Genomic DNA, 25,848 nt, shown 5'->3' with positions numbered 1-25,848 from the left:
CAGTGTGCCCTTGGACCCAAAAAGGTTAGCAACCACTAGCTATGACATTTCAGGGTATGAATTATGTAGGCTACAGTGGCGTAGCGTGGGGGGTGCAGGGGGGGCCGGCCGCACCGGGCACAACATCTGGGGGTTAGGGTTAAGGGGCGCAAATCCACGGGTTAGGGGGCGCAAATCCATGGGTTAGGGGGCGCAAATTACTTGCCTTGCCCCGGGTGCTGACAACCCACGCTACGCCACTGGTAGGCTAGCTTTTATATGCAAATTGAACCAAGTTTTCCTCCCTATCCCTAAATGCACCCAACATTTTACTGTGGCTATACATTGCAGAGGAAGGTCAGCTGTGGCAGGCTGCCTTTCAGGGAAGCTTCATCATCACTGATCTCACCACTGAGGGACCATTGATGCGCTTCAAGAGAATTGAAGGTTCCTTGGGAAATGTTCAAAAACCAATGCTATAGCACATTCATAGGAGTGACCTCATAGGGGCAGAGGTCCCTTCAGCCTCATAATAAAATATTTGAGGGGTTTGCCCCTCCCAAAAAAATAATGGGCAGTCATTCAAATGTTGTGTGTGTGCCATGTCATGTGATCAATTCTGCGGGGCAGAGCTTATCAAGTTGGCACCCCTGAGCACATAATTGGCATGTAAAATATTAATAGATAACATACAACGGTGTTTGCCACCTGACAGCATTTGATAAATTACATGAACGCCCTGGCTGAGCCAGGGTTTTTTTTCTTTTTTGACCTCCTTAAATAGTAAGGAATCAGAGGCGCATTTAGGGGAGCATGACCAGTTTGCTCGCAACATGTGCCAAGCTGAGAGGATACCACAGGGGAAGCCACAACAATGTCATAGAACGGCGCATAAGAGGCAGGGAGTTCTGAATTTTGGCGCTGCATAGGGTGCCACTGAAACTTGACAGCCCAAAGTCTGCCATTGCCACAATGCATTTGGACTCTAGTTCACACCACCTGGTTAGAATAGCATAGTATCTGGGATGTTCCCACTGCCAAGTTTGAGGTACAAATGCTTTGGGAGCTTTTATATTCAGGATGAGACTCTGATAAATTCAACCTTGGTAAAGAGCAACAGCTGTTCTGCATTCCATAAAATGCAAATCCTACCTAGTTTGGTATATCTGATTGAAAAATGTAAACAGATAAACCCATAAGAACCAAGGGAGAGTGTTCATTTGAATGACACTTACTTCCCTCCTTACTTCACTAAGGCTGCAATCCTATTCACACTTATAAAGAAGCCCCTTTGAACACAGTGGGTTGTACTTCTGAGTAAACAAGCATAGTAATGTGCCATAATATGATTTTCCACTTCCTGTGCCTACGGTGGTTTTGTCTAGGCAGCAGTCAACCTAAATATTCTCTTCAAATAGCCATTCTCAGCTATCATCTTAGGTTGTAGGTGAAATCCATGAAAAAGACTGAGGTAGCATTTCCCAGTAGCATATTTCAGATTAGCCCCAATTCACAATGTATCTGGAGAATTGATTTAAAAGGCTTACCAGTTTAGAAGCATCCAAGCATATTTAGGCATCATCTGCAGAATGCTGGAGTTTACGGCTTATGCATTCCAAATCTGGCCCTATAATATCAGGGATGCTCTCTGGGAGCACAAACTAAGAGGTTCCCGAGATAAATTAAAGAGGAACGGGGAGAGAGGTCCGTGTTCCCACAGCTCAATGGCACTTTAATCTCAATGTGCACTTTTGGCTCCTTCTGTGAACACCTGGACAGACAGTACAGTGGTACCTCTGGTTACGTACTTAATTCATTCCAGAGGTCTGTTCTTAACCTGAAACTGTTCTTAACCTGAAGCACCACTTTAGCTAATGGGGCCTCCCGCTGCTGCCGCGCGATTTTTGTTCTCATCCTGAAGCAAAGTTCTTAATCCGAGGTACTATTTCTGGGTTAGCGGAGCCTGTAACCTGAAGCGTATGTAACCCGAGGTACCACTGTAATCCAAAGACTCAGCTGTACAGCTGCAAATGCAACATTGAAGCGCATTACACAAATGTGACACTAGATAGCGATGGTGAGCTCATGGCAAATTCAATATATTTTTCAAAATGCATTTTCACAGCGTTTTTGATATGTGTCTAGATTCCGCCCCAGTCACAGCCTGAGGTTCCCAAGCCTGTTTCTCAAATGCCACCGTTTCCTTAAATCGTAAGCAGGCAAAATGAGGCGGCAGGAGGTGTTGGATGGCAGCTGCCTTGTCCTCCTAACTCTGTTTGAGGACAGAGCTATGTTTCAGATACTAGCTGTCCCAGCCTCCCTAAAGTAGCCAGCTGCCTCAAGTGGGGCGGAGGATGCCAAACCCATTGTTCTCGCAGGCTTCTATACACAGAGTGGGGAAAGGGGCCATCTTGTTTTTTGCCTCTGGCAATAACAGGTCTTTGGCTCTCTCTGGTCATAAGGACTAGTCTCTTTTAAACTGGAATCGGAATATCAGGAGATTTCCTTAAGCTAGGGTTGCTGTATTTCAAAACGTAAACTTTCGGACACAAAAGTTGCTGAGTTCTTTTCTTGGAGGGTACAAATTTATTGAGCTTTCCCTAACCCCCAAGTTGCTGAGCTTTAAGATAAATTCAACAGTGTAAATAAATTTTGATGGATGCAATAATGGAATACTGAATGCTATACCATAGTCTTTGTAGAATATGCAGGGATTTAGAATATGTAAAATGAGCCATGGAAAGAGAAGAAGGGAAGTCATTGATATCTTAAGAACATAAAATGAGTATTTTAAATTGTAAAACAGCTTTATGGAGGGGGGCAAACTGGTTGAGCTCCCCCCCCCCCACAAAAAAGTTGTTGCAAAATCTCCCCCACACACAACAAAGTTTTTGAGCTATTTTTAATTAAATTCACCAAAATCCACACTTCGGACATGGACTACCACAATGAGGGCCAAATACCAGCTATGTCCGGACATATGGCAAGCCTACCTAAGCTCTACTGGTGGCTTAGCTACAAAGTCACAAAATTCCTCCAGGAAAGAGGCTGTAATTGATACCACAATTAATTTTCCCCAACAACTTTTTACATAGTATCCCATGAGTCTGGGAAGAGTACTTACTGTGCGAGAAGACCTTGAGATACCTCTGTCTTAACACCAGGAAGCAGGAGGGGTCAGGAGATCTTCAATAGTTGTATTTATTTGTGAACAACGGATTAACCACCCAGCACAGAAGCTGTGGGCTTGCTCCACAAAGAAAAGACTCCATATCGTTCCCACTCAGCTGTGGAGAGAACCAAACCCAGAGAGGGGAGTTTCTATTACAGATGAGACCTCTTAAAGAGACAGGCAACAATTTGCATAACTTCCAACTTTGCTGTTTATGTGATAATCTGCATCAAGTCCATTTCATCTTTGGACATTTGCCTCCCGCCCCCCACTTCCTAATTACAGGCCCTTCCAACGCTATGATGCTAAGAATACCACATACAATCAAGGTCTGAAATTCTGCAGTCAAGCTGTATCTTCATTTGTAAATCCGATTGTGCGGTATCTGCCCATGTTCATCTTTTCCATTCAAATTGGAATATGAGTGTGTCACTTTATAAAGGTCCATTTTTTACATCAGCCGCTCAGAAGATTAGGGGAATATTTGTACAAGTTCTTTTTCTTCCTAAAATGGCCAGTTATTTATGCCCCCCCTTAGATTGCCCACTTTATCTGCTTTGCTGAACACCTGTGATAGTGATGCTAAATTATGGGCTTATTTATAGGAATCACATATGGTTCTACGGTTTATTAACAAATGCTTGTAAGGTATCAGCAAAGACCTTGATTAAAAACAGCATATGTCTTAACATCTTTAAAAAGCAGCATATGTCTTACTCAGATCAAGTCTTACTCGGATCAAAAGTCCTTCTGTTTGTGCAAAGGCACCAATTGGATATATTCATAGCCATGTAAACATTTTTAAGACCTATTGATCTGAAGGGGTAGCATTGCAATGCTTAAATGTAGCTGCAGGGTTCCCCAAACTTCCTGTCCACTGGTCCAGGTTGCCAGGGATGATGGGAATTGCAGCCCAAATACAGCCAGAGACCCAAATGTGGGGAAACCCTGCCATTATCTCCATAGTATTCCATAATTACTATGACCCCAGCTCTCAAAGAAACACTCTACATTGATAGATGGCTTCGAGAGCCAAGTCAAACAAGCAAGAAAAGTGCATAGTGTCATTCCCTCTAGGCTGCACCATTTTAGAAATCTGCTGGGTAGCATATTGAGAGCAAGTGGTTAAAGCAGAAGGCTATGAAACAAGGGCTTTGGGAAAATCAGCAACAATTATTCTTTCAGTTGATATTACTTGTTTAGGTTCAGTCACTTGATTTAGAAATGTATCTAGTTCCTTCAGCCTCATGCAGAATATTTCATTTTTCTTTGAGGTTGAAAAATCCCAAGAACCTTGAAATGCTGGTTTACTCTGATGGGAATGGTAGCATTTTCTAATCTCAATCAAGCAGAAACCACCTGGAGAAATACCCTTTTTCTTTCTACATTTTTAACATGCATCTGGCACAACGCAGCCTCATGAAAATGATAATTAATGAAAATAAATATGTGGCCAAATTTACACACATCTCAAGAAGACATGATAATGTTTATAGCGAAGATTAAATAAGGCAATATTTTCAGTTGCATCTGCTGCTGATTTTATGTTTTTTCTCCTCGCTCCTCTGGAGTCATCTGCTATATGTTTAGTGAAGCCCCACCACCACAGGTCCTCCCCTCCCCCTTCTTCCTTCCTTCCTTACTTCTTATTTGCATTTGTGCGTGATGCAAAGGGGAAATACTGTGGAATTATTTTGCAGCTGGTTGTGGAAACGAAGGACAGCAAGGTAGATACAGTGGTATCTTGGTTCTCGAACGTAATTTGTTCTGGAAGTCCGTTGGACTTCTGAAATGTTCGAAAACCAAAGTGCAGCTTCCAATGGGCGCAGGCACCCTGGAAAAAATAGCTGACAGTCGCATTGGACATTCGGCTTCTGAAAAATGTTCAAAAACCATATTTTTGGTGTTCAGGAGCAGAAATGTTTGAGTACCAAGGCGTTCAAGAACCAAGGTTCCACTGTATTTTCTTGGTTCAACTGCAGAAGATTAGAGTTGCAAGGAACTTGCATATCTTCGTTCCCAAAGCAAACACCATATATACAAAGTTTGTCTGCAGACAAACACCGGCTCCCTCAGCTGCCTGAAAGCGAGGTGAGTGCCGCAACCCCATTGTCGCCTTTGATTGGACTTAACCGTCCAGGGGTCCTTTACCTTTTACCTTTACCTATAGGGATGTGGGTGGTGCTGTGGGTTAAACCACAGAGCTTAGGGCTTGCCGATCAGAAGGTCAGCGGTTTGAATCCCCGCAACGGGGTGAGCTCCCGTTGCTTGGTCCCTGCTCATGCCAACCTAGCAGTTCAAAAGCACACCAAAGTGTAAGTAGATAAATAGGTACCACTGTGGCGGTAAGATAAACGGCGTTTCTGTGCGCTGCTCTGGTTCGCCAGAAGAGGCTTAGTCATGCTGGCCACATGACCCGGAAGCTGTATGCCAGCTCCCTTGGCCAATAAAGCAAGATAAGCCCTGCAACCCCAGAATCAGCCACGACTGGACCTAATGGTCAGGGGTCCCTTTACCATACAAAGAATATTGTGCCACCTGAAAGATGAACCATTGCATTATGGTCTAAGCTTTTGTGGACTACAGTCCAGTGCATCAGATGTGCCAAATGTTATATTGAGCTACAGCTACATATATACTTGGTGGTGGTAGTGGAGGGTATGGAATAATGAGGCCATAAAGAAACGGAATACAGAAAATAAATAAGGCCATGGGGAAATGGAATACAGAAAAGTGCAGATGGTGATAATTCTGTTATTAACAGTGGGCACTTGGGCCACCTGTGCTTTTCTGCATTTACTTTCATTCTGACCTCTCTATTTGCTTCCCAGAGTCATCTGCTTAGCCACTGTAAAAACAGGATGTCAAACCAGAAGGGCTTTTGACCTGATCAAGCAAGACTCTTCTTAAGTTCTTCCAAATACTTCAGAAAAAAAACATGCCCTTCTGAAAAACACTATCCATTGCTGTGGATTAATATAATAATAATAATAATAATAATAATAATAATAATAATAATAATAAAATTTATTTATACCCCACCCTCCCCAGCCAAGACCGGCTCAGGGCGGCTAACAACCAATAATAAAAACAAGTTGATTAAAATACAACTTAAAAAACAAGATTAAAATACAACATTAAAACATTAAGATGCAGCGTCTTCACAGAAGGAGAAAGGAAAAAAGAAAGAGGGGGAGGGAATCAAATTGATTCTAAGGCAAAGGCCAGGCGGAACAACTCTGTCTTGCAGGCCCTGTGGAAAGAAATCAGATCTACACTAATATCTGACTTTCACTTTTTTCTTACACATCCCTGGTCATCTGAATGCCAAGCCACCCCCCCCCCAAGAACTCTTCATATGATGCTTATAGCTATGGTGACAAATGCTGAGGTCTGACAGCAGGGAAGACCACTGCCATAACCTCCAACATTTCCCAGATGAAAATAGGGACGTCCTAATCCATAATGATAATTTTACTATTTATACCCCATGCATCTTACTAGGCTGCCCCAGCCACTCTGGCCAACTTCCAACATATATAAAAACATAATAAAACATTAAACATTAAAAAAGAAAAACCTTCCCTATACAAGATTACTTTCAGACGGCTCGGGGGTCAGATAATTCCATACACTCCAACATTTCTCCCATGAAAAAAGGGAACGTCCTAAGGAAAAGCGAGACATTCCAGGATCAGATCAGAAACCAAGATGGCTTCTCTAAATCTGGGACGTCCCTGGAAAATAGGGACACTTGGAGGATCTGCACTGCATTTGTGCTCTGTTAGCTAGCTAGAGGCATCTTGGATGGCCACAGTACAGTGGTGCCCCGCAAGATGAATGCCTTGTAAGACGAAAAACTCGCTAGACGAAAGAGTTTTTCGTTTTTCGATGTGCTTCACAAGACGAATTTCCCTATGGGCTTGCTTCGCAAGACGAAAACGTCTTGCAAGTTTGTTTCCTTTTTTGTAAAACCATTAATACCCAGCGTGCATTGCTTGAAGAGGTGCAGTTGCGACTTGAACTTCGAGGAGCAACACATAGCACGCGGTGTGGTAGCCTTTTTTGAGGTTTTTGAGGACTTTGGTGCTTTTTGAAGCTTTTCCAAAACTTCTTTTGCATCCATTTGGTAAGTTAAACTTTTAAAACTTTTTTGGGGTTTTTTGGATTTTGGGTTGGGGTGTTTGGAATTCAAGGACTTGGTGTTGGGGAGAGGTTTGCAAGAATCTGGGAGCTTGTGTGGTTTTTTTCTGCATTTTTATGATTTTCTGTGACCATTGGGCCATGTGGGTTTCTTTTGAAAATTTTCTGGGTTTGAATTTCTGTGTGGTGGCTGGCTGGGGGAACAGTTGGGGAGAGGTTTGCAAGAATCTGGGAGCTTGTGTGGTTTTTTTCTGCATTTTTATGATTTTCTGTGACCATTGGGCCATGTGGGTTTTTTTTGAAAATTTTCTGGGTTTGAATTTCTGTGTGGTGGCTGGCTAGGGGAACAGTTGGGGAGAGGTTTGCAAGAATCTGGGAGCTTGTGTGGTTTTTTTCTGCATTTTTATGATTTTCTGTGACCATTGGGCCATGTTGTTTTGTTTTTTTTGAAAATTTTCTGGGTTTGAATTTCTGTGTGGTGGCTGGCTAGGGGAACAGTTGGGGAAGGGTTTGCAACAGTTGGGGAGGGGCTGGGGGAACAGTTGGGGAGGGGTTTGCAACAGTTGGGGAGGGGTTTGCAATTTCTGTGTGGTGGGTGGGTGGCTGGGGGAACAAGTTGAGGTTTTTGAAGACTATGGTGATTTTTAAAGCTTTTTGCAGCCATTTGAGGATTTTGAAGACTTTGGTGATTTGCAGCCATTTCATAAGTTAAACTTTTAAAACTTTTTTGGGGGTTTTTGGATTTTGGGTTGGGGTGTTTGGAATTCAAGGACTTGGTTCTGGGTTTGATTTTCTGTGTGGTGGGTGGCTGGGTGCTTTTGAATTTTTTGGAAGTGAAGCACTTTTTTCTTTTTCTGAGTTTACGAAGGTAGGAGCTGTGCTGCCATGGGACCCAAGAAGACTGCTGCTGCAGAGGCCGGCGAGAGGAAGAAGGAGAAGGTGACGCTGGAATTGAAGAAGGAGATCATCCGGAAGCACGACGGTGGAATGTATGTGACAAACCTCGCCAGGGAGTACGGCAGGAATCCATCGACCATCGGGACCATCCTGAAGATGAGGGAGAAGATCCTTGCGACGGATACAGCCAAGGGAGTCACCAGGATCGTGAAGAACCGCCCAGCTGTTCTGGAGGAGGTCGAGAAGTTGCTGCTCATCTGGTTAGAAGAGAAGCAGCGTGCAGGGGACACAGTGGCTGAGGCCGTCATTTGTGAGAAGGCCAAGGCCTTGCACGCAGACCTCGTCCGGGAACAGCCAGGAACCTCAGGTGAGCCAGAAGTCTTCAAGGCAAGCAGAGGTTGGTTTGACCGGTTCAAGACAAGATCTGGAATCCACAGCGTGGTCAGGCATGGAGAGGCTGCCAGTTCTGATGTTCCTGCGGCTGAAGACTTTGCAGCGGAGTTCCTGGAGGTTGTGAAGACGGAGGGCTACGTTCCACAGCAGGTCTTCAACTGCGACGAGACTGGGCTGTTTTGGAAGAGGATGCCCAAAAGGAATTGCATCACTCCGGAGGAGGCCAAGTTGCCTGGCCACAAGCCCATGAAGGACCGTCTGACCCTGCTCTTCTGTGCCAACGCAAGCGGCGACCTGAAGATCAAGCCCCTGCTGGTGTACCACTCGGAGAACCCACGGGCCTTCAAGAAACACAAGGTCGACAAGGAGCAGCTGAGTGTCATGTGGCGATCCAACAGCAAGGCTTGGGTCACACGTGTGCTGTTTGTGGACTGGGTCAATCTTGCTTTGGGCCCTGCTGTCAAACAGTACCTGCTGGACAACGACCAGCCGCTGAAGGCTTTGCTTCTGATGGACAATGCTCCTGCTCATCCTAAAGGCCTTGAGGAGGACTTGTTGGAGGAGTTCAGCTTCATCAGCATCATGTTCCTGCTGCCTAACACCACGCCACTGCTCCAGCCGATGGATCAGCAGGTCATCGCCAATTTCAAAAAACTCTACACCAAGGAGCTTTTCAGGCGATGCTTCGAGGTGACTGACTGCACCACCATCACCCTGCTGGAATTCTGGAAGGACCACTTCGACATCGTCACCTGCTTGAAGATGATCACCACGGCCTGGAACGGGATCAGCCAGAGAAATTTGAATTGCGCTTGGCGCAGCCTGTGGCCGGACTGTGTGGCACCAAGTGACTCTGATGCACCAGAGTCAACAGTGGTGCAGGACATTGTTGCCTTGGGGAGGACCATGGGACTGGAGGTCACAGAGGAGGACGTCAGCGAGCTGGTGGAGGAGCACGACCACGAGCTGACCACCCAGGAGCTGGTCGAACTGCAGGCAGAGGCTGCGCAGGAGCAGGCCTCGCTGGAAGAGGAGGAAGCAACTGAGGAACGGCTGTCCTCCAAAGAACTGAGGGACATTTGCCAGAAGTGGAAGGATGTGCAGGCTTTTGCACAGCGGCACCAGCAGCACCACCCTAACAAGCACATGATACATGACCTTGCGAACACTTTTGATACGACGGTCGTGTCGCCTTTCAGGGAGGTGCTGAAAAGGCGGATGAAGCAGCAGACCATGGACAGATTCTTCAGCAAGAAGCAAAGAGTGGAAGAGGAACCTTCTTCGAGTGGTCCCCCAGAGTCTTAGAAAATGTACGGTACACTTTGTTGATTTTTAAATGTTTTTCTGTCATGTTTAGAAACTTAATTGATTGTTCCTTCAATTTTTGAACTGCTCTTTACAGTATGTGTGACTTTAAAGAGCACTTAATAAACTCTTGTTGTACCAAATTTGGCTTTGTTTGGACTTTTTTTGACCATAGGAACGCATTAATTGAATTTCAATGCATTCCTATGGGATTTCGTGCTTCGCAAGACGAAAAATTCGCTAGACGAAAAAACTCGCAGAACAAATTAATTTCGTCTTGCGAGGCACCACTGTAAAAGCAAAACGAAACACAGATGGACAGAATCTTAAGTTTGACCTAAAAGGGCAGTCCTCCTGTCTGTACGAGCATGGGTACCACAAGCAACCAAAGGGAAATAAGTATGATGCCCATCTCCAGAAGTGGCTCACCTGATATGAAGGAACTGCAGGGCTAGTGTTAAGACCTGGGACTAAAATCACTACTAAATTTCACCAAAGGCAATGTTACAGTTTCCTCAAATTCAAATAATTTTGAAGAATGAGTTTCAATACAATTAGAGAAACTCGTAAAGTGGAGGTGAGGGCAAGTTGTACTGTTTTAAATTATTATTATTACAGTGGTACCTCGGGTTAAGTACTTAATTCGTTCCGGAGGTCTGTATTTAATCAGAAACTGTTCTTAACCTGAAGCACCACTTTAGCTAATGGGGCCTCCTGCTGCTGCCGTGCTGCCGGAGCACGATTTCTGTTCTCATCCTGAAGCAAAGTTCTTAACCTGAAGCACTATTTCTGGGTTAGCGGAGTCTGTAACCTGAAGTGTATGTAACCTGAAGCGTATGTAACCCGAGGTACCACTGTATTATTACACCCCACCCATGTGGCTGGGTTTCCCCAGGCCCTCTGGGCAGCTTCCAGCAAAATATAAAAACACAATAAAATGCCAAACATTAAAAACTTCCCAATACAGGGCTGCTTTCAGATGTCTTCTAAAAGTTGTGCAGTTCTTTATCTCCTCGTACCCTAGCATAAACCTTTGCAGTGCTCACTGAATAAATAACAGCTCATATGTGAGAACAAAGATATGGTGGAGTGCAGAAATATTTTGTTTGTGTGTGATAAATGCACTCCTTGAATAGACACCCGGTGTGCATGAAATTGTCTGCTTATATGTTCATTTGTTCTGCAACCACCTCTGCAAGGATAGCTATTCCCCAGGTATCTCCTTCTAATTATTGGGCAAAATAAGCAACTGCTAGGTTCTGCAGTTGAAATTTTAGATGCATTAAGGAAGTCCCCTTGGAACTGAGAGCGCAGTCTCAGAGAACACCGCAAGACCTTGTTTGCAGAGTTAGTTGCTCCCCTGTCAACAATATTTATTAAAGATCAATGCATAATTCAAAGCAATTAATCTATTTGAACAATTTTATTCCTTTTTATGCTTATGCACTAGCCATGATATCTATATTTTATTCTACCCTCTGTGTGCTTGAAACAACTTGGCAAAGAGTATGCAGCAATGGTTTTCAAACTTTATACCTTAAGGGACCGCTTTCCACATTGACTGATCTGCATGGTCTCACATCATTGCCTGATCTTCCCTGCCAAAGATGGATCCATTCTGGAAAAGCTTTCCGAGTTATATGGCTCTCAAAGCTGCCTCACACTATATATTGGCTTTTGGTTAGTGCCAGGGAGGTGTAGCTGCTTGAACATTAGACTAGAATTGGTGAGACTCAGGTTCAAATCCACACTCAGCTCACTGGATTATCTTGACCCAGCCAGCACCTTTCAGCCCAAGCTACTTCACAAATTTCTTGTGAGGTCAAATTGTGGAGGCCCCATATACACTGTCTTGAACCACTTAGGAGAACAGGTGAGGATACCAATAGGATAATTATAATCATTTGCTGTAATAGAAACCAAAAATATGTAAGGCTACTATTGACCAGCTGTACATCACAAGCACTGGATGTTTCGTGAAGTGGATCCCCTCGGGCAGGAACAAGATGGAGACTTTTGGTTTTATAACATGTTTGCACTTTCTGCCCAACCCTTGACCTTTGTGCAAAAACAAAGAAAAAGGAACACCCCTATTTTCAGATATATGTGGTAAGTCCCCCAGGATACATACCTAATTTCTTTGAGCACCGACTCTTCTGACTGATACCTGGGGTAGTACGTTCCTAGACTTAATCTTTGGATAATGTTTCCCACTTTCTTTCATTTCTTCTTCTTTCATTCTAACTCCCCCCCCCCCTTGTCTGCTTGTTCTAGTAGCCATCTGACGCTTATATCGGTTAGAGCAGCCTTTCTCAACCTGTGGGTCCCCAGATGCTGTTGAACTACAATGCCCATCACTCCTAGCTAGCAAAGTCAGAGCTCAGGGATGATGGGAGTTGTAGTCCAACAACACCTGAGGACCCACAGGTTGAGAACCGCTGGGTTAGAGTGACAGTGGGGAGGGTGTGTTTTGTGTGGGCCCTTTCTTGTTTTTAATAATAATAATAATAATAATAATAATAATAATAATAATAATAATAATAATTTTTTATTTATACCCCGCCCATCTGACCACCATCATCTTGCCATAGATATCAGTGTCTCTAAGGTGGAATTAGCCAGCTGTATTGTTTAGCAGTGCAAATCTGATCAGCACACGCTGGGGTCCCCCCCCCCCCACATGCCACAAGTCACAAAAATAACACAGGGACTATTCCTTTATGATGCTGAGATGTCACAGGTGAATCAGTGCCAGTGTTACTGTGTTGTTGTCATACGATGATGTCAGTGCATATGCAATAAGCAGGAATGAACAGTTGCTACGGAACTTTTATTATTATTATTATGGTGGTTACATTGCCACATGCGTTGCCAGAATCAACCATGGCTTCAGCCAGAAATCTCCTTGTTCGCCTTCTTGATGCCTTCTGTCACCCACAAACCCAGTAAAAAATGACCATACAATGTACTCCCCCTTCATACAGCCTGTTGGTTCCCCCTGACCTGACATCATCATCATCATAATTTATTTATACCCCACCCATCTGGCTGGGTTTCCCCAGCCACTCTGGGCAACTTCCAACAAATTATTAAAATACAATAGTCTATTAAACATTAAAAGCTTCTCTAAATGAGGATATTCCAGATCAAGCCTTGGCTACCCTCTAGATTAGGCTTTTTTCTGCCTCCCCAGCCGCCTTCTGCCTGTTTCCCACACCTTTTGAAGTGGTACTTTGCCTTTGACCTGGACAGTGAGTAACACAGGTTTGGACAGTCCCTTTCTGCTCTACACAGTATTATGAACCTTATATCAAAATTTCATTGAGGTCTTTAGCAATGGCAGCCCACCAAACCTACAGGTACTTGCATTTGGCTCTCCTTTGGCTTCCGATAGTTTATGACTGACGACTAGAAAAAAACACTTGTGCACTGCAAAACATTACTCATCAGACATTAGAGACCTGCTTAGGAACATACAATTAGCCCTTCCTTTTTAGCAAGCCTCAGTTGAACTAAATACCACTTTGGGACTGCGTAGATCTGCTTTCCTGGAGGCTAGAGGCAGGTCTGAATGCTGTGGGGACAATTGTGTCTTTCCCTCTGCCAACTATTCTCGGTAAGAAATGTTTCTTTCTCTATTTGCATTTGCAAGTAAGTGCTGCGTACTTCATTAGCTTAAATACTCTCCTTTTTCATTAGGTAAATTAAATGTTCATTGGACATGGTTAGCAGCTTTAAATGCACAATAATGTTCTGTGTGAAGATGAAACCGGGAAGGCTTTGTTTTGCATTGTTTTTGTTTTAATTTACTTTTGGAATTTTAAATACACATGCTGTTCATGGCTACAGTATACAATTGCTGAAAGCATATTTTATAGAGTTGGAAGGAGCCCAAAGGGTCATTTTAGTCCAACCCCTGCTAGATCGCATTGTGCCTCTAGATCAGGGATCAGCAAACTTTTTCAGCAGGGGGCCAGTCCACTGTCCCTCAGACCTTGTGGGGGGCCAGACTATATTTTGAAAAGAAAGAAAGAAAGAAAGAATTCCTATGCCCCACAAATAACCCAGAGATGCATTTTAAATAAAAGGACACATTCTACTCATGTAAAAACACTCATGGCTTTCCTCCTCTAAAAACTAGGTGTGTCTTATGGTTGGGTGCATCTTATAGAGCAAAAAATACAGTATGCCCGGGGGCCAGATCCAGCCCAATCACTTTCTAAATCCAGCCCGAAGACAGTCCAGGAATCAGTGTTTTTTTACATGAGTAAAATATATCCTTTTGTTTAAAATGCATCTCTGGGTTATTTGTGGGGCATAGGAATTCATTCATTCATTCATTCATTCATTCATTCTTTTTTCAAAATATAGTCCGGCCCCCCACAAGGTCTGAGGGGCAGTGGATTGGCTGCTGAAGAAGTTTGTTGACCCCTGCATAGCTCTATTTCCAACACAAGACAGTCTCATAAAGGGTTGCCATATTTCAAGCAGTGAAAATCCGGACAGAAAAGTTGAGCTTTTTTTTGCCTAAAATCGAATCGGCAAAAACGACACTGCCAACATGGATTGCCATATGTCCAGATTGTCCCGGACATTTTGCCAATTTTCACTACTGCCAACTGCAGTCTTCCAGATATGTAAGGGGAAATTCCAGACCTATGGCAACCCTAGTCTCATATCAATAAATACCAGGCGTGGAGACAGCGAATGGGGCTCAGGGCTGGCAGATGAGACAAGAAGCGAAGAGAGAGTCCTCTGTAGAAACTTGTTGCCATTTCCTGTGTACATTTGGGTGTACAGAATGACAAGAACATTTTGGAAATCGCAAGATATGGGAGAAGAGAAACTGCTTCACATGTCTGCAGTAAAGCCACACAGAGATGATACAATACTGGTCTGTGACATCAACACAACCACACAATGCATACAGCATTTAGCTTTGTGCCACTGGAGTCGGCAAATAACAGGTGGAGGCATCCCAGCACTGGTCTGCACTGGAAGAGAGGGAGCCACCACTGTGGGAGACTACACAGCACCAACCAAACACTGAGGAAGCTGGTGTAAGGCCCTGAAATCTGACATTATGGAAGGAGGATGGGGTAGATCAAGGCTAGCTATGGATCTGCTGGATCCAAAGCTGGTCTATATCCCAGAGATAGGCCTTATTTGGGGCATACAGCAAAAGCAAACTATCAAGGAAGCAAAATGGGGAAAATGCCCCAATCTTCTCCCCTATTTGGTGGTGCTCTGTTCTGCCCTGCTGTAGATATGGGCATGGAAGTCTTGTCTGAACAAGTCACACCAATCTTAGCTGGATCAGAGTGAATGGCGCTATAGTGGAGCATCCAGCAATTTTCAACTATATTAAAAAGTCACAATATAAAACTGACCTCTGGCTAGTTTCATTTAAAAGTAATCAGAATAATTCAAAGGCTAGTAACATCAACATAAATTAGGAAGAAATTTAAGCCAATTTGACAGAAACAAGGATAAATAGCACCAGATAAGATCCCAGGAGTAAGATTAGAGCTGTCGCCACATTTATATTTGGAAGTTCTGTTCAAGTAAAGAATTTTGAGGAGATATGTAAGGATTTGAGCAAGATTCGCCAGGTTTCTCAAGGAGGCATTTTTTACACTGCTATTGGGTTTTACCTAAATGAGACTTCATAGGAAATTTAGATATTCTCAGATGAAATATCTGTAGGGGTTTTGAGAGGAGCCAAGCGGATTTTGATAAGATTAGAAAACTTCCTCTAGAGGATTTCACAAATCTCTGACACTAGGAATATCAGTGTCCAACAGAGGTAGTAGATTTGACCACAAAGTACAAAAATAAAATGATGATGTTAGTTTATGTGGTAGATAAGCTGTCAAAACTAACAAATGCATATTGTTGCTAGTTAGAATGAGAGGGGCTAAATCCCAGAGCTGTATTGGTGATAGGCCGATACTAAGACCATAGAAATACAATTAGCACTGGTAGACAGGGCTCTGTGTGATGTCATTTCCCCTTCTCTCCTGGAGAGGAAGGAGCATATGATACTTCCTGTTTCTTTCTCTCTCTTTCTCTCTTCTATTGTCCAACATTGGATGCAGACAGGCCTCTGCTTGCTCCAGTTCAGGCAAATGCCTGAAACTGGTTATACAGGAAATACAAGTATTTTGCCTGCATAGTTTTCACTGCTGTCATTGCTGTGAACCAATGCATGATTATAAAGGAAGTAAATATTATTTTTAAAATTATAAGTTGTTGCCCAATTCTTTGTTACCTGATAAGAAAGGGGAACCAGCTTGTTTAATAACTGGACTTGCTGAAAACTCGGTTTTACAGCCTAATTCCTATGCTTTTAATTTTTCTGCCAAGGATGAGATTTTGAAATTCTGTTCAACCAACACATGTGGGTGCCTGGAAGGATAAAATTCAATTAATAAATCCTCTCCTACCCACTGAAATCCATATCATAACTTAAACATTGAAAAAGAAGAAGAATACAACCTTTGAAAGATCTGTTAAATAAACAACGCCCAACATTCAGCAGTAATTTAAAAAATGAAACAGTTATTCCTTCCCCCCCCCTTTTTCCTGTATAGTCTTCTACAAACATTGCTTCATCCAGATGTAGACTGAAACTATATCCTGAGGCTATGTCCTGCCAGCGGCAGAATACGGAAGATTTATTATTTGTGGATATTGATACAAATTGACTTGATCTGCATCTTCTGGGTTAATGTGTGGTGCTGGAATGCAACTAAATGAATAAATAAGCTGTTATTGTTATTATTACCCTTGACATTTGTCTAAATTTTGCAGTGCAGTTCTGCACACAGGAAACATAACAAAATGTGTGTTTTGTCAGAAAATGTGTTAGAAAAGTACATATTTGAATACAAAAGTTCACACAGTATTTTTAAAAAATCCAGATTAACCAGGAAACAATCTAGAATGGGCTTATGAATGAGCACATATGAAAATTGACCAAAAATAGACTGGCCGGTACATTCTTCCCTGTGGGTACTTAGGAGCATCAGCAATTTGCAGGTACAACCCTCTGGGGGGGAAATTGGCTGTCCTGATGTTCTAATCTTTACAAGGAGCCAGCTAATTTGTTTTTTGTGGAACAGTGCCAGAGCCAGCCAGACATAAAGAGAATTTTAGTTAAGTATCACCCAATGACGCTACTGAGGGACCATATTTGTTTACCTGTAGCAAAAGGAATATTATGCATTGCAGGCCCTGAGGAATTTTAGTTAACAGATTAATACATATAATTTGTTTTTAATGAGACATGATACTTCATTGGGCTATCCTTAATGGGTTTTTTAAAAAATGCTTGTTACATCCTAAATGCAGTGAAATCAATCCATACTCTCTAAGTCCATACAAAACTCTCTCAGCCCAGCCTAGGTGTGTGTATCATTCTACCAAGCAGTATGGAGAATCTTATTACTCTTATATAGATTCAGGTGTATAGTTAAACATGGGTTAAACTTCCTGCCTGCTACTGCCCAGTTTTGTTCTCTAAGAGTTGCAACTCTCTTCTTTCTATATAGGAATATTACACAAATTGCCCAACAAATGTATTAAAATTCACTGCTGGCATGAGAGTGTGGCCAGTCTTCTATGAGATACATCTTTGCCACAGCTTGGAGCCCCCAGTTCCTTACACTGAAAAGTCACCATTTTAAATCAATTTAAAAACAAATCCAAAGAAAGACATAACACATGAGGAAAAGAGTAACAGTAGATTTAAAATAGTAGCGGTCAAAGCAGGAAATGGGCTTCAGCTTGTAATTAATAATAATGATAATACCATTTTTTAATATTGCCATTCATTTCAAGAAGAAACACCAAGGCAGTTCAAAAATAAATAAAAGCCAATAGAAAAATAAAAAGAATAAAACACATTTTAAAAACACAACCACCAGTAATGCATAGTAATGCAACTACATTAAAACATTTATAATTTAAAATCAGGAACAAACAAGCCCATTAAAACAGAATAACAGCTGAAACAGCAATCAAAGTAGGAGATTCAAGTCAGGAGATCGGATAAATGCTGGGCTAAACAGATGTGTCTTCAAGGGTTGGTGGAGTACAAGTACTGATGTGGCCTATATTTCAGCAGAGGATAATCTTGCTGCAGTGTGGGAAGGCAGGATCATGGCTTTACTATCAAAACACAGTAGGCACAACATCTGTAAGGATCTCACTTTCTGAATGACGTGTGAGTCCTCTACACAGTCCTATCCCACACTCCCAATACATGCAAGAATTATAACTTGTTTCATCAGAACTCTCTCTTTTTGCCTCTCTCAAGATTTATCAGATATTTGCCTGGGTAGGAACTTCAAAATTCATCTCAGATTATTTTGCTTTAAGCAAAATCTAGCGACAGCTGTACTTGGGATTTGTGGGACATCTTGTGACATGGCGGTGCTCTTATCAAAACTCCTTGGGCTTTCGTCAGAATTGATCATGTTTCACCTGAGGCAAAAGTCCAAAACCTGCCCTTGAGTTTTGCTTTAGACATAATCTCAACATCAGCTCCAGCCATTTCTAGCTTGCCTGTCACACAGAACTAAAGCACTGGGCAGAGATATATTTTGAGAACATAGAAAGTTGCCTTATAATGAGACTGATCATTGGTCCATCTGGCCCTCGGTAGAACATGACTTCAGGCATGAGTTTTCCTCAGCTCCACCTGCAGACACCAAAGATGGAACTGAGGACTTTCTGCATGCAAATCAGATGCTCCATCACTGAGGTAAAGTCTTTCCCCTTTGAAGAGATATAAATGAGAGGTAGAGGGGAAAGTAGACATTGAATGGGCATGAAAAGAGCAAGAAAAGAGATGGGACCTAGCCACGGGAGATTATTCTATGTAACTGGCACACAATTTGGTATTTTCAATAGGAAATACTTATTTTGCATACTGCTAAAAGTGTGCTTCCCAAGCCGAATAAACATGTGGATTTATTGTAAGGCGACTGGAGAGTGTTACAGTCCTGAGATTTAAGAACATAATTATAAGCTGCAGCAGACAGTCAAGAGCGTAAATAAAAATGGGCAGAGTGAGTTCTGTGATCCATACATTTACATGCTAAGTTAACTATCTGTTATATAAAGGATGCTGCTAGCACAGAGTTTAGTACATTAAACCATGATGCCTTGCTCTTTCCAATGGATTTGTGGGGTGAGGGAGATCATAATATCCCCAGAAGGCAATACCAAAAAAGCAGGAGCAATAAAACAGCCCTTTTGTGAGCCATATAAAATGTACCATTTTATTGCAGCAAGCCACAGATACTAATGAATTTAAACAACAAATTGCATCTTCAGCAAGAAGCTGTAGTTTTAGGGAATTTTCCCCACCGGGATTTCTATGTGCAAAACAAGATAAGATCGTTCTTTTCTCTTCACTGTTCTGCCATAGAGGGGATAATCAGACAGAGAACAGAATATCTGCAAACATTCAAAAGATTAGCTGAGTTTCCTAATTTCCTAATTTCCAATTTTGAAAGAGACATTTCAACTTTGACACAGGAATTCACATTTCACATTATGATTTTGTTAAAAACAAAGAACCTCAAAATTCAAAACAGAATGTTCTAGAATTTTGGCATTTCTTGGCAGCTTTGATTTTGACAAACTTCAAACACAAAACTTTCTCAGCTGACAATTGTCAAAAGCTATTTTGCACTGTATGCTGTATAGCAAATGAGGTCAGATTATTTATTTCTTCTTTTTTAAACACCATACTGTTATAAAAAGGAGAGCAACAACACAGCCACATGCTAGGGTTACAGAGACTATGAAAACGGGCATAAGGAAAGAGAATCATTTTAGACTTATTAGAGGGACATTGCAAGGAAATGTTTTTAAGGGTGTACAGTGGGGAGTTCAAGGTGGTCAAATATTGAATTAAAATTGCATCCAAAAGGGATTACAATTTTAAATAGACAGTTCATGAATATTATAGAATAATATAGAAGTTAGCTGTTCAGAGTTTGGCCTCTTCACCCTCAGCCCTCCCTCCAGTAGGGCTGCCATACGTACTGATTTTCCCAGACATTACCAGGATTTCAAAGGCAGAATTGACTTCTGGGGGGAATTTCCGAAAGGCGGTTCTTTGACTCTTAGATGGTGCTTTGGCTTGACTCTTTGGCAAGTCAATCAAAAAAATCACACACACACACACACATATATATAACTTTTTGAAATATGGCAACCCTATTCTTCACACATTAGCTAGCAGTTCTGCTTGGCTTCTCTTCCCACAGTAAACCACTTCTTTCCAGGCATGGCAAACCAACACTTGTCTCCTGTCCCTTTATTCCTGGCTGTGTGTACAATATATGTGAGGGAATGTGGCCCCTGACATGGGGGAAAAGGTTACGTATCCATGGCAATGTGCTTTCCAGTGCATCCCTGCATGTTTGCTGCAGAAATGGTCCCAACTATGGCAAAATAGCCATCAGCTGTCAAATGCTACATGCCACGTCATGACAACTATCAAATGCTGTCAGAGACCAACTATCTGATTTTGCATGTTGAAATCAAAGGGGAAAGGGGCTGTCAAATGCACAGATAATATTTGAGTAGTCAAAGATCATTCCACATAAAAATTCATAAAAGAAAAAATGTCTGGAATCAAATCTATTTCAAATTCCAGCTGTCATAGTGCCATTTTGCTCTATGTCTGTGAAGGGCAAGATGCATGCGGTTTTCCCTCCAAAGGGGCTACTATCTGACCAAGTTGAGCAAGAGGAATCTCTGCAGTCCCTGACCTAATGCCAAAGGAATCAACCCTGGGATGTTTCCTGAGCCTTGCAGATGAAAGAGCTCTGCGGTCCCTGAGCTGCTGCTATAGGGGGTGTTTTTCAACATGCTGTGAGCCAAACGAAAATGGTGCCCAGGCCTATTGCAAATGTTGCCAAATGCCCTTCTGGTTTACATCCGTGAGGGATGCATTTGCACGGCACAGTGAGACACGGTGTGCCGTTATCCTCCGTATTTGGGAACGCAAGTGTCAGAGAGAAGGCGTGACGTTGTTCACATAACAGGGAAATAATTGTGCCTCAGAAGGTTCTCCTTTGAAAGTAGGCATTTGCAAGGCAGAGATAAGATGGCAAGATGAAAAGGTATCCCAAAAGCACCTCTAAGGCTGTAGGCAAAGAAACTCTCCAAAGAGGTAAGGGGGGGGATAGCTTCAAGGAGCTACAGAGGCTAAAAGGAAGACGTGAGGTGGCACAAAGACCATGATGTATTAAATGCTGAGGGGCTCCCTCAGCTCCAGCTTCGCTAGCTCTCCTCATTAACTCACCACCTGTATTTATCAGCACAGGAGAGCAATATACTTTGATTAGTGTTGCCTTCATAAATGAAGGCATATTATGGGAACAGACATGTGTACAGCATATCATTTCTTGGCTATTTAATCACAAACTCCACTGCAAGGCAATGAATCTCCGCTCTCCACACAATAAAATTCCAGCGGAGACCAAAGTAAACAGCACGTGATATGAAAGGGTGCCGCTAAAATTTCGTCTGCGGTGGAATTTGAAGCAGATACAGTCGTACCTCGGAAGCCGAATGCCTTGTGAGACGAACATTTTGGCTCCCGAACGCCGCAAACCCGGAAGTGATTGTTCCGGTTTGCGAATGTTGTTTAGAACCCGAACGTCCATTGCAGCTTCTGTGACTTCTGATTGGCTGCAGGAGCTTCCTGCAGCCAGTAGGAAGTCACGTCTTGGTTCCCGAACGTTTTGGAAGTCAAATGGACTCCTGGAATGGATTCCGTTCCACTTCCAAGGTACGACTGTATTGTGGCTCTTCTTTAGGCACAGCTTCTGAGGAGTTTCGGGAGAAGTAAACAGAAAATGCCAATGAGATTGGTGACATATACTAGCCATCTTCACCCATTTGAGGTGAACATGTCTGTGTTTCAAATAGAAAAGGAGTTAGGGGCATACATGTAAACCCAGCCTCCAGCATCCCTTCTGTTCTGACTACATTTCTGACCCTTCCAGGTCTGTGAGGGATTTGGAGGCAGGGTTCTTGATTTTAGGACAGGTCTGAAGTGGAGTTGGGGAAAGTCAGGAATCGAGCTGACACACATGGGATGTTGGGCGTGGTGCTTGCAGGCACGTTTCGGCCTCCTCCCCACATGTCCCCCCCCCCCCACAAATGAAAACACACTCCTGATTAGATGTTAGTTTCTGTTCTTATCACTGAGCAGCTGCTTGGAGTCACAGGACTCTTTTTATATTCCAGAGACATTCAAGTCTCACAGGAAAGGAGACGGAATGTGACGTTAGTGTGGTTTCCTGTTTCCTTTGTTCCTTTGTTCAGTTGCTCTCTGCTTTCATAGAGAGAGGATGTATATTTCTTAGCTGTCTGTGTAGTAAGAAATAAAGCATAACAATGTAGCCCAAACCTCTCCTCTCTTCCCTGTGCTGGGACTCTGCTGGATGAGAATGTGCCTTGGAGCCTCATCAAAGGCTCGAGGTCATTAAACACGTCGGGAGGCCATTCTGAAGGCTCGGCCAGAGGAAGATGAAGCTTTATCAGACTGGCCGAGCGGAGCTTCCGACATTAGAGCCCTTTGGGGAAGATGGGGGACCTGGTCATTCTTGGATTGGCTTTCGCTTAACTTAGAGTAGACTCGGAGAGTTGCCTTTAGAGATGAAGCACCCAGCGAAGGCCGACACACAGAATCTGTCTAACAATCTTCAGATGCATTCACTAAAATTGGTGAAGTTTCTCGTAATGGGTTCACAGATTCCAAGAATGGTGTGAATATCGGCAACACTGAAAACCTAGCTTCACAGAACGTCCGGGGCCCTATAGTGCAGAGCTTTTTTTAAAAAAAAACCTGGCATAGTTTAAGCTTTAAACTAGCTTTGAAAGGAAGGATGAGTGGCTCTAACTAGGTGTCGCCGGGCTTCCCGTTCTTCTTTCTTTTTCAAAAGCACATTTATTTATTTAATTTACAGATTTATAAAGGGCTTCACAGCCCAAAGCTGTCAGCATGGTAGTGGACAATAAGACAATAAGACAAAATGAGACAAAATCTTAAAGATGCAAGCTCTAAAAAAGCGCAACCCATTTCTGCCATTGTGCTTTCCCGCAGTTACACAATGAAACATTTTCCGACTACAAAATCTGGGAGAGAGTCATGTTTTCAATCCAGCCACAGATTATTTTGTCTAACGTCATATATCTCTTCTCTTCTCTAATGAGCAATAGTCAATAGCTGAATAGGCCACAGACAAAGAGGTAATACGAAACTGTGTTTCATACCACTGGGTTTACTAAGCCTCTTAGAAAGCCTGCACCTTGTTTTGATCATTTTTCACCTTGAAAACATGCTTAATTCTTCTATTCTTGGGGAGAATTAAAATTGTTATTAAAATTACACCATCTTTTTTTGCTCACTGTGCGACCCTGCCTAGATGGTGTCCAGGTATCAGTACAGCTTCATTCCAGATACGCTGATGGGGAGGACTTCATCTCTTGTTTTTCAAACGACTTATATCATTTTCAAAGGCTGGCTTGGTAAAAAGAAACTTCCATTCTGGTCCTAACATTTGTAGAGCCCGAAATGTATTAGTTGCTTGAAACACCCCCTAAAGCTAAGTGAGATCAACTGACAATTCATACGGCACGTCTTTGGGTTTCTGTTTTCAAAAGGACAGAGCCCTTTTAAGCATCTTCCAAGACAATAATGCCCACTCACATCACAAAGAACTCATAACCCACCTACTTTCAGCAGCAAGAAACATTATAGCCAAACACTGGAGAAACCTGTCAGGAGTAAGCATGGACCAATAGTACCAAATAGTATGGGAAACAGCCTTATTAGAAAAACTAACCAATAAACTGAAATTGACATGGGGACAAATGGAAGAAGACGCCTTCACCCCGGTATGGCTCCCTTTTATCACATACGCAGCCCAACAAGACAACGACAAGAATCCACCAACAGCATACGAATCAATATGGCTAACCTGTTTCAAAAACACACACACACTCCACTCACACATGAAAACAAAGTTCACCACAGGCAACCACAAACAAACAACCACACCCTAGGCCAACCCCAACCTCTCTCACCACCAAAAGAACACAAGCGAATAGTAAAGAAAACCCGCACAAGAGACGCTGACACAAAACCCCACACATACATGAAGTAAAATAGAAACATGGGACCACCTGACCCCACCCCCACCCACCATGGCCCCCTCCATCTCTTCCCCCCTTTTCTTGCTAATGTAACACTAATGTCTCAACAAATGAAACTGATCTGTAGAAAATGTAACTTGAAAAAAGAGACATTGCACATAGTTTTGTAAACCAAGAAATCTTTAATAAAAAATACGTTAAAAAAAGGATACAGCCTATCCCTAGGCAGCTTCAGGTTTGAACAAAGCACTTAGATATCTGCTTATAATAAAATGAGTTTCTCCACAGAGATGCTTCATTTTTGCTTCTGTCATGAATCCACAGCTGACCCAGCCTGAGTCATCTCCCAAGACAACATGTATTCCACACTCGCTCTGTTTCCCTTCTTACCTGGCCAGCATTCATTGTACGTTTTCCTCCGAGCTGGGCTGACTTAGAAAAGCCATTGATCAAATTCAACTATTTCCCAGCCTCCTGATAATTTGTCTTGTTGAAAGTCCTCTACATTCTTTAGGTCATCCTTCACTGTAGATCAGGTGTACAGTGCAAAATTGTGTCCCAGATTTTGTTTCCAGGATTTAAACTCTCCCTGGAAGGACTCCAATCCTCCTTTCTTTGATCCATATTCTTTTTGACCAGATGTGTTTCTGGTGCTGCCCTCAATCTGAAGGTCAGCCTTGGTTCATTAAGGAGCCTGGCATGGACATATTCTGTTCATTATTGTTCCTCTGCTACTTCCAAGTTTCCTGTGTATCAGCTGTTGGTAGACTTGTGTTTCTTCTGGGGCAAGAATTAGTGGGGGTGCAAGATCTGCAATGCCATTAATGTAATTCCTGTCATTCAGTGCTATTTTTCAGGGGGGGGGGGATGAAGGGGTATGCATACCCCTAAACATTTTGTGAATCTTTGTACTTTTGTCTATTTACTGAATTTATTTTCCCCGATTTGAACTATAAAATGGTGATTTTCTTGAGTCAAAATGAGATCACCCCTAAACATTTTTATTTATTTTTTTAGAAAAAAGCATTGCTGTCATTGAAATTAGAGCCAGTTACCTGTATAGTTATAGAGAATAAAATGCATGGTCCAAAAGTGGAAAATGAGCAAGGTCCCGACTAAAGAAGAATGGCAACTTAAGTTGACAGAATATGCACAACTCACAAACCTAACAAATAGATTAAGAGAACAAGAAGAACATACGTTTAAAGAAGATTGGAAAACGTTTATTGAATATATGGGAAATAATTGTGTACAGCTGAAAACGCTGGCAGTATTAAGATAAATTCAACGGTGTAAACAAGTTTTGATGGAAGTAATAATGGAATAGGGAATGGTATAGTTTTTTTTTTGTAAAAGATGCAGGGATTTATGATATGTAAAATGAACCACGGAAAAAGAAGAAGGGAAGTCATTGATATCTTAAGGATGTAAAATGAGTATTTTAATTGTAAAACAAAAAATTTAATAAAAATTATATAAGTTGGGGAAGGCTGATTATATCCTTATTAGTCATTTTCCAAGTCAGGCTGGATCTAGACACATCAAGAAACATTTCAGTTAAAGACATTGCAAACTTTTGTGGAATCTACACACATATAAAAAAATTGTTTTGAAATTCCTTTTTTTTAAAAGCATTTTTAAAAATACATTGAATTTTCCATAAGGCTCACCACCGCCATTTAGTTTCACATTGTGTATTGCACTTAAAACATTTTATTTGCAGCTACATAGCCGAGTCCTATATATGAAAAATCGGGTTAAGCAAAAATGGA

The 25,848-nt window shown here is 42.3% G+C and overlaps 2 protein-coding genes across 2 annotated transcripts in view; one reads left to right on the top strand and one right to left on the bottom strand.

Annotated features, from left to right (window-relative positions):
- The window catches only part of LOC310762984 (uncharacterized protein), a 62,419-nt gene extending 59,191 nt beyond the window's left edge, over positions 1–3,228 (bottom strand). The window contains exon 1 of the transcript XR_014548335.1: positions 3,104–3,228. The gene's annotated coding sequence lies outside the window, so the exon portion shown is untranslated. The remainder of the gene's footprint in view (positions 1–3,103) is intronic.
- A 3,985-nt stretch (positions 3,229–7,213) lies between these two features.
- On the top strand, positions 7,214–25,152 carry LOC310763259 (tigger transposable element-derived protein 1-like; the record flags this gene model as incomplete). The annotated part of the gene is made up of 4 exons (XM_083615142.1): positions 7,214–7,280; positions 7,955–8,089; positions 8,134–8,840; positions 25,094–25,152. The coding sequence occupies exons 3-4, from the start codon at positions 8,180–8,182 to the stop codon at positions 25,150–25,152; spliced, it is 720 nt and encodes a 239-aa protein (XP_083471268.1). The 5' UTR covers positions 7,214–7,280; positions 7,955–8,089; positions 8,134–8,179.
- Between the last annotated feature and the right edge of the window lie 696 nt (positions 25,153–25,848).

This window comes from Podarcis filfolensis (assembly GCF_964270895.1).
Source record: "Podarcis filfolensis genome assembly, chromosome: 5".
Taxonomy (NCBI): domain Eukaryota; kingdom Metazoa; phylum Chordata; class Lepidosauria; order Squamata; family Lacertidae; genus Podarcis; species Podarcis filfolensis.
This window is presented reverse-complemented; position numbering and strand designations above follow the sequence as displayed.